General features: G+C 28.7%; 1 protein-coding gene across 2 annotated transcripts; it reads right to left on the bottom strand.

Moving 5' to 3' along the window:
- Positions 1–4257, bottom strand: LOC145006362 (polyadenylate-binding protein interacting protein). Of its 2 annotated transcripts, none has more exons than XM_078965448.1 (11): positions 3807–4257; positions 2891–3012; positions 2639–2799; positions 2403–2496; positions 2235–2269; positions 1959–2085; positions 1600–1848; positions 1425–1517; positions 1284–1334; positions 1116–1203; positions 1–522 (listed from the first exon to the last, which is right to left on the bottom strand). In XM_078965448.1, exons 1-11 carry the CDS (start codon positions 3979–3981, stop codon positions 332–334), a joined length of 1386 nt encoding a protein of 461 aa, XP_078821574.1. In that variant the 5' UTR covers positions 3982–4257; the 3' UTR covers positions 1–331. The 2 variants fall into 2 exon arrangements, with proteins under 2 accessions (XP_078821574.1, XP_078821575.1); XM_078965449.1 differs by lacking the exon at positions 1–522 and adding an exon at positions 592–949.
- Positions 4258–9556: the final 5299 nt, after the last annotated feature.

The following is a 9556-nucleotide window of genomic DNA, read 5'->3' as shown; positions in this document are numbered from 1 at the left end:
TACAAGTACAATGCTCTTTGTTATGTTTTTATCTTAACAAACACCATAATTTATGGCCAAGCCACAAGACTATGTACTTTAGATATATTGTCCTGGTTTCAAATGACATGATAGCATTCTCTCTTCATAATCCCACCAAAAAAAAGACTTGAATTATCAAACAAAACGAGTTTTAAAATCAAACTCCGATTAAAAAAAAAAACTATACCACCAATTTTTTTAGCTATTATCAATTTCCAACCCACCTTGTATTTGAATTACAAAAAGAAGAAAACAGAATGAAGCACCAAAACTCAAAAAATGTCAAAACTTGATGAGAGAGAATAGCTTTTCAAGAAAACTTTGATACTAAAAAAGCATTAGATCCAGGGAGCGGCATTGGGCGGATGATGGGGTAAGGCGGTTGTGAAATGGGAATGTGGTGGCCCGGTAACATAAACGGGGTTTGACCACCACCACCACCGGCGGCGGATATAAATGGTGGTGTTGCACATAGCTGCAATGCTTGGGCTGCTGCACTTCCTGCAACACAACAAGCTTTTTTACTTTTATACCCTTTAGGAATTCAATTACATTCTTCAATTTTTTTTATTAAAACACAAAAACAAAAATACATTATCCAAATTTTTGAAGAAACAAATTTGTTAAACTAAATTGTATGCTTTGTGGACGCATTTCACCATTCCAAGGGATAGGTGGAAGGAATTTAATTGTATTCTTCATTTTTTTTCCTTAAAAGATTCGAATACCCAAATATATTAAATAAAGAAATATAAAAACTAATTCCCAGAGTTAAATTCTCTTATTGCACTACATTCCATTTCATGTCAGCACAATGCATGACAGGTTATCATTCCTTGAGATTCCAGTTCCTTTGGCAAATTCCATTCCTTCCAGAAACATTATGCGAACCAATCACCCCATCAATTTCTTGGCATGAGACGAAACTCTATTTACATATATATATATATACACATAATAAGGGCATTTACGTCTTTTAACAAACAAGGAAATGAGTGAAATGGAATAGTGGATTCCATGAATCCGATGGAATTGAATTCCAACAATTAGACAACCACACAAATCATGGAATGGAATGTGATTGATTACATTACCTTGGTGTTTAGGGACATGTACTTGGTGTGGAGTCAAGATAGAGCATGTATTCACTTGAGAGAAACCCGTCGTGCTCGGGACCACATCCTTCAAGAAATTTAAAAAAAAAATATTAAAAATTGTCCTTTGTAACAAACGGGACCCACCAAAGGATTGAAAAATCTTACTTGAGAGACTGGATGAACATAGACAACCGGTCCAAATCTTCCAACCATTACCTATAACAATCAACACACAGATCAGCAAAACCCTAAACAACTACAGATAGATTTAGATTTACAGTATAAAATAAAAAATGAAATGTGTACATTTTGAGTGGCGGGTTGAACATAGGTTGGTGTAGTTTGATATTGATTACTATATCTAACCGGTTGACCTCTATTTGTCATATATCCAACAATCTACAACCAAAAATTTAACAACATACAATTTCAATATTTTGGATTTAAATTTAACAATCCAAAATTTTTCATAAAAACTTACAGGTGGAGGATGATGTTGTTGTACATCGCCACCTCCATTTCCACCATACGGAAAAAACTTAACCGGTAAAGAACGAGGAGCATACGGGCTGATTTCAACTTCCGGTGGTGGTGCCGCCACTTGTACCGCCGGATAACCGTCCTGAACGTATGCAAGATTTGCTCCGGTGGGTATCACCGGAGGAGTAGCTGATCTTTTATTTGGAAACGAAGGAGAAAATATTTTTGCTCCTGGATTAAGTTTAAATTCCTGAATAAAAAGTTAAGTTTAATCAGTTTTGAAAAAATTGATTATGAATCGTATTATATGCTTCAAATATATATATATATATATATATATATATATATATATATATATACCTTAGCAGTTTGATTAGAATTTGGGATTTTTGAAGTGATGGTTTCGGTTGGAGATGATGATGAACTCATAATTGATTCCTTTTGGTTGTTGGTTTTCACCCCATTACTTTGATAACTTTTCTTCTTTCTGCCATAACATAAGCAATTCATTTAAAAACTCAGTTTGTGCAAAAGACGTGAATGCCCTTTTTTGTCATGTTCATTACACAGGACATAAATTGCAAATTCTCGATATCCCAATTGTGAAAAAGACGTAAATGCCCTTCTCATCCTCACCTGTTATCATCTGAATCCTTCAAAGCTTCTTCTTTCTGTAGTTTATGAAGAATATATTAAAGATTGCAAACGAAACCATTACATAATCACTTTCAAAACGCAAATCCAAATACCCCTAAAATTCAATTCAAATATATATTCATTCATCAAATTTTCCAAAAATGTCACCTTTGTAGAAACTTTAGCATCTGCATTTTTATTGACTTCAAGAGTATTATTGGTTGAGTGAGTAGGAAACCCGTTGTCAGTTCCAGACAAGCATCTGCACTAATAAATATGAGTAACAACATATTCCATCTGAATAAAGATTCAAAACAATACTACAAAACAGAATTACAATAGCTTAAGATTTCCATTAAACTATTAACAAATTTTCAAAAAAAAACTTAAAAAGAAAGACATACTTTGTTTGATTAGCTTGAGGTTGGTCAACGTTTGACTTTGTGGACATTGTTTTATTTCCTTCAGTCAGTTGAGTTCCATTAGAAGGGAAAGAGCATGCAACTGCCCCTGTATCATCCCCTGTTTCATGTCCAGCAAAACCATCTGCTGGAAGCACTACTCTCTGAACAAAAAATAATAATAAAATTAAATAATTTACTTGTAATAAAGTTTATAAAGCATAAAAGATGTAAAAATGATAAATGTGGTGTTACCTTAGCAACCACTTGGACAAGATCCTCTGATTGAATTATAAGTGTTCCTATCACCCCCTCGTTTGCCACATTTGAATCACAACTCCCCTTCTTGATCATCCTTGCTTGCTTCAACACAATAGCTACACCAATACACAATGCAATCTTAAATAAATAAATAAAAAGATAAAATACTTTACTATATAACAGTAATCAGTTTCTAGTGTTTGGATAACCTATTTTTGCTCATGATAATCCTATTAGTTAGGGATCAAACTTTGAACAATCAGTTTTTGATACTAGCTGCAAGCCTGCAACTAAGGTTATTTTCTAACTATATATATCTTCTTATATCAGTTTCTTCTTTAAGATCCTTAGATAATTACAAGTTCAAATGGTAGAAACACATTTAATCACTATTTAATAAACAGTGTTTTATTACACCTAATCATTTGCTTTTGATTGTACAATATCACATAATCACTTTCATCTACTCGTTATGATACTTCATCCATTTGAGAAATTTAGAGACTTTAATTGAGGACACACTGATTTACCCTAAATGGTATGATTGATTACTATTAGTTTCTAAATTATTTGTAAGTTCTAGCAGATGCTAATGGTGGAAAAACAAACTTTTCTATTTTCAATTGCATTTGAAGATCAAGTATTGACTGCAAAAACTTATTCCAATGGAAATTATCAAGAAGCCTAATAGATTCAGATTCATAACCAAGACAAATGAACATGCAACTTTATAAAACCACCAAAAAGTAATCAAAAGATACCATAATTATACAACTTTTCACCATTGTAATGGCATTTCAAAATCAAATATCGACAAAAAACTACTATTGACAAGAATTGCGAAGAACGAATCAGGAGATTCAGATCATAAATCAATAAAATCAAATCAGAAAAAGAAAAACCTACATACCATAACGGTCGTCAACACAGGCAGTGTGAAAGATTCCAGAATAGATGGACCCATCCTTGATGTGAACGTCAACAGAGAGGCCAATGATACACATGGTTGTTAAAAGCAAGGCATCGTTTACCAGTGGCGATGATGATGGTGATCTTCTTTCATCTTCTTCATTCCTCCAACCCATTTTGAAATGGCGACGTGACGTTGTTGTTGTTGATTGTATTGATTTGATTTGATTTGATGGTGGTGTACGTAGTATAAAGTGAATCAATCGTTGTGAGTTGAAGAATCAGAAGCGAGAGAGATCTAGTGGTAGATGTAGTTCTTGAAATATAATGACACCATGGATGGATTGGAAGTGTGAGATGTTAAATCGAATTCTTTCGATTTTACGGAAGCATTTTATACCGGGGCCGGATCAGGGCGGCTCTGTCATCATATTGGAAGTCGGGGATTTGGATCGATTTAAACTTTAAAGTAATAATAATATGGGATTTAGGGTATAATTTATTCAAATAGAAAAGGGTGAATTTCGGCTTAAATTGCATGTGAAAAATAATATATTTTAAAATCCATATACAATGTTTATACTATATATTTATTTATAATCAATAAAACAAGTATGTAAAATACAATTTTAGTTTTGACAGGCCACAAAATTGCAAGAATGGTCAATTTGGTATGCCTAAAATTGGCACTTTGGTTAAATAGGTTTGGACTGACACTCATAATCAGTGTTCTAAAAAGTACGCCATGGCGTGAGACACGGCGTCGCCGTTACGAAAAGCTTCATAACATTGCTGTTAGGCGTGATGCGTGGCAATGCGTGATATGGCGTGTCATAGCGCGTTATACCGTGTTATGGCGCGTGTTTTTTCATTTGAGACACGTTTTTTTTGCTCTTTTTTATACATTTTCTAATCGGACATACAAGTACTGTGTTTTTTATTAATTTTTTGTTATTAGTTGTTGATATAATACTTCAAAAAACTATGTATATTTGATATAAATTTATATTTATGTGATAATATAATTATAAATTAATAGAAAATCGTCGCCTTACATCATGCCTTGAAAAACGTCATGGCTCGCCATAACTCGTTAAGCTTGAAGCTTGACCCTGCCACCACGCCACGCCTCACGCCTTTTAGAACCTTGCTCATAATCAAAACGTTTTCATTTTGTTGTGAGTTGTGTCCATCTTGGTTTAATTTTTTCTAAAATGATGATTTTGCCATTTGTATTTTCTTTTTTCATTTTTTTGTTACAAAAAAATAATAATAATAATTAATAAATTACCCTCTCTCTCTTACTCGCTCACCCACACATACATACACATACTCTCTCTCCCTCCCTCTCTCTCTCTCTCTCTCGTTTCCTTCTTACCACTGACCAAAAAAGAAGAAACTACCAATTGTCGCCGGCCTAAGTTGTGCCTTCGCCTCCTTCCGATCAGGTAGCACCACCCAAACACCCACTTCGATCGTTGTTGCCCTCCCTTAGAACCTTGACATTCGACGATGAGAGAAAGGAGATCGAGATATAAAGTAAGGCTTATCTCAACTCAACTTGATATATGTTATTTGTATGTTGGGCGGGGCCCGATCTATTACTGAGCTCAGCTTGATATTGGACGGGGCCCATTGTATGTTTATTGTATGTATGGTATGCGGTGGTTTGGGGAACTCACTAAGTTTTGTACTTATTGTTTTCAATTTATGTTTCAGGTACTTCCGGATGCAAAAGGAAGAACTCGGATTGACTGCATCGCACACTCCATTGGGATTCTGCATATGATGTTTTAATCTGATTTTATGGCAATTGATACATTGGTTTTTATTTGAAATGTTTTGATGATATTTGAAAATATTATTTTATCTACTATTAAAAATAAAATTGTTAGGACCATATTTTGGATGTTTCACTAGTTGTGAGACTCATGTATTACACGAGTTTATTTAAAACTAGACGAATTCTCGCGCGTTGCGCAACGAAGATTAAAAATATATTGTTAAAATATTGAAAATATATGTGTAAAATGGTTATGTTATTGACATTAACTTTGAGATAATATTTCTACACTAATGTGTGTGTGTGTGTGTGTATATATATATATATATATATATATATATATATACAGAGAGAGAGAGAGACACACACACACACATATATAATCTCAATTATTTTGAACAATAATATTCATTGACATCAACCTACATTCCTCAATAATAGAATTAAATATAATTATCTATTTAGTATTATTTTTAACAATTATTATTATTGATTAATTATAATTTTACTTATGCGATCATTTTCTAATTTCAATAATGATAATCATTTAAAATACAATTTATTTATAACTAAATGTAATTTATTATTTGATGTTATTATCATTTAAAATTGTTATTGATTAATTTTAAGCCACTTATTATTAATAATAAGTTAAAGAAGACTTTTAAGAAACACTTGATATTATTATTAAAATGTGAAACATACACTAAATAACAAAGTGACAATTTGTATTTCAAAAGAGACTTGCATGGATAATATGACATATCCATGTAATTTGATTTTATTATTTATAATTATTTCTTATTAATTTTAAAAAGCACTTATTATTATAATTAAAGTGTTAAACATATACTAAAATATAAAGTGATAAGATAGACGATTTATATTCTAAAAAACGCTTACATGGATAATATGGATAATATGATATATCCATGATTTTTAATTTATTATTTTTTTGAAGCAACATGAATATACAAACATGTATACAATAGTATATATATATATATATATATATATATATATATATATATATATATATATATATATATATATATATCTTTACTATCTTATAAAAGAAATCTAACTATTTCTAAAAATAGATAGATTATAATAATAATATTTTTTTAAGACGTCCAAATGATGAAGCTGATAGTACAAGTAATCATTAATAAAATAATATTAAATTTTAACCATATTTTGAATTCAAATATTTATCATCAAATCTCCCTATATTTCTCAACAATTTGATATGGTTTCCTCAAATCTCGGATTCATTCAAATTTTGAACCCTTTTAAATATCCTTAAATTTAGCATGTTGATTCAAATATCCCTCCAATCGCATATACCTCTTTGCTCCCTCCTCTACTATAAAGTCCACCGTCCAGGAACAAAAAATGACTTCATTTCCCAAATAACACCATAGTTTGATTATTTTGTCTTCGACGTGTACTTTCTTTTGTAACATAACATTTTTGTAGAGGAAACATATCACTAAAAGAATTTACACGCCCCGCCGCTTTGCGCGGGTGCACTGCTAGTATATATATATATATATATATATATATATATATATATATATATATATATATATATATATATATACCACGTTCCATAACATATGATCGATAACATAAATCTAATTTAATTTACATCAAAATTTCAACTACAACATAGAATGATAATTTTAAAAGAATACTTAAATTAAGAAAATACAAAAAATAATTAGTATATAACAAACTTACAAATTAAAAACTTCAACACAATAACATGGCTCATAAAGTTGTTCAAAGCATTCAAACCAACAAAAAAAAATTTAAACTTGTATTCTTTGTGAATTTTGTATGTGATTTGTATTTATGTGTCTACTAAAAAAGATTAATCTTTTTATAGTAGAGTATCCATTAATTGTTTATTAAATAAATTATATGAGTTATAAAACCTTTGAATTGTTAATCATTGTTAAGAGACTTTTGAGTGGTATTCATTAAAATAGGAGGTTTCAAATGCATGAGGTGTTTGCAAATTTTTATGGGGGTTTCAAATGCATAAGTTTCATGGAAAAATGCTAGCTTTATAAGTATGTATAAAAGTTAAATAAAAAAAAACATTTAAAATGTTTGAATTTATAAGGAAAATAAGAAAATAATTAAATTATTGAAACTGAAATGCTTATTTCCTTTTTAAATTTAAACAGATAAAAGATGAAAATAAATTGGTTTCAATTTAGGAATTTTAAAATTAGAAACAAAGTTTTGTTAATTAAATTACTATTTATTTATTTTTAACTTAATTAAAATTACTATATTTATATTTTAATTATGTATAATTTAATAAAATAAAAAAAGTCATAAAATGACATAGATATAATTTAATTCAAAAATACCATAAAATAACATGTGGCAAAACGTATAAGAAAGTAACATATATCGAAAAATTATTTTTATTTATTAGAGTATAATTCTATGTTTTATATAAAAATCTAAAATTTTAATTTATTGGCATATTTGACAATTATGTATCTCATAAAGTTTGTGTATGTCTAACTTTAATTTATTTTAGATATTTTTTTTGAATAAATTACTAAAATCATTCATATGTTTTAGTCAAATTGCACGTTTGGTCCATAACTTTTTTTTTGCACTTGGATCATTCGTGTGGTTTGATTTTATTTCGTTTTTCGTCCCTAAGGTTTGGTCAAAATTGTAAATTTGGTCCCTAATATTATGTATGTAAGGGATGAAAAATGCAACAAAATCAAACCACAAGGACGATTCGAGTACAAAAAAAAAAATAGGGATCAAACGTGTAATTTTGACAAAACCATATGGAGCATTTTAGTAATTTAGTATATTTTATTTTATATTACAGTTTTGTCTACTACAGGAGTTATAAAAATTCAAATTATATTAAAGTTAATAATCATTATATCTTCTACTCTAATAAATAAAATGTTTTTTTTATCATATGTCACAATCTCAGTTAGTTTGCTAAATGTCATTTTATGGTTACTTTGCATTATTTTCTTTTTCACATGTTATTTTATAGTTTTTTTTTTTTTTATTTTAATAAATTCGACATGATATTTTAATATAATAATTACAATAAATGTAGTAATAAATGAATATCAATTTTATTAATAGACTTACCTTCTTATTTCAAAATAATCAAATTAAAGCTTATTAGTTTATTTTGTTTATTTATTTAAAGTTAAAATATAAAAAAATAAATTTTAATAATTTATTATTTTTCTTATTTTCTTATAAATCCAAAAGTTTTTAAATATTTAGACATTTATATTTAATTAACCCATATATTATATATGAGTCTTACACCTAGTAAATATTAATTTAGATAATTTACTTTAAAAAGCATCTTATACTCTTATAAATGAAAATCTTTTTGCCACATGTCACACTCTTATTGTTTTTACCACATGTCATTTTGTGGTTATTTTCAATTAAATTTTTTTCACATGGCAATTTATGGTTTTTTTATTTTTATTAAATTTGACATAATATTTAACTTTCTTTATTAATTGTAATAAATATAATAATAGATGCATTTCATATCCATTAAACGACTTTCCTTCTAATTTTAAAATTTCTAAATTAAAACTCATTAGTTTGTTTTGTTTATTTATCTAAATTATTTATTTAAATTTAAAAGTAAAAAAACACTTTAATTTTAATAATTCAATATTCTTAATTTTTTTTTTATTAATTCAAGATTCTTAAATTTTTAAAATTTTATATTTAATTTATTTAAATAAACTCATGTAATACATTGATCTTTCCCTTATAATACATTGATGTTTCACCTGATATTATAAAATAAAAATATATAAGTCGCTAAGTTTAATCAAAAGTAAAATACTTTTAACTTCAACTAGCTTGCGATAAACCCTAGCTGCCTTGTGGTTACATAGAATTTCAATTGTGCCCAAAAGCCCTACCGCCTAAAACCCCAA

This window comes from Lactuca saligna, chromosome 7 (genome assembly GCF_052625555.1).
Source record: "Lactuca saligna cultivar CGN05327 chromosome 7, ASM5262555v1, whole genome shotgun sequence".
NCBI classification, from domain to species: Eukaryota; Viridiplantae; Streptophyta; class Magnoliopsida; order Asterales; family Asteraceae; genus Lactuca; species Lactuca saligna.
The sequence above is the reverse complement of the archived record's forward strand: the minus strand, read 5'-3'. Positions and strand labels throughout refer to the sequence as shown.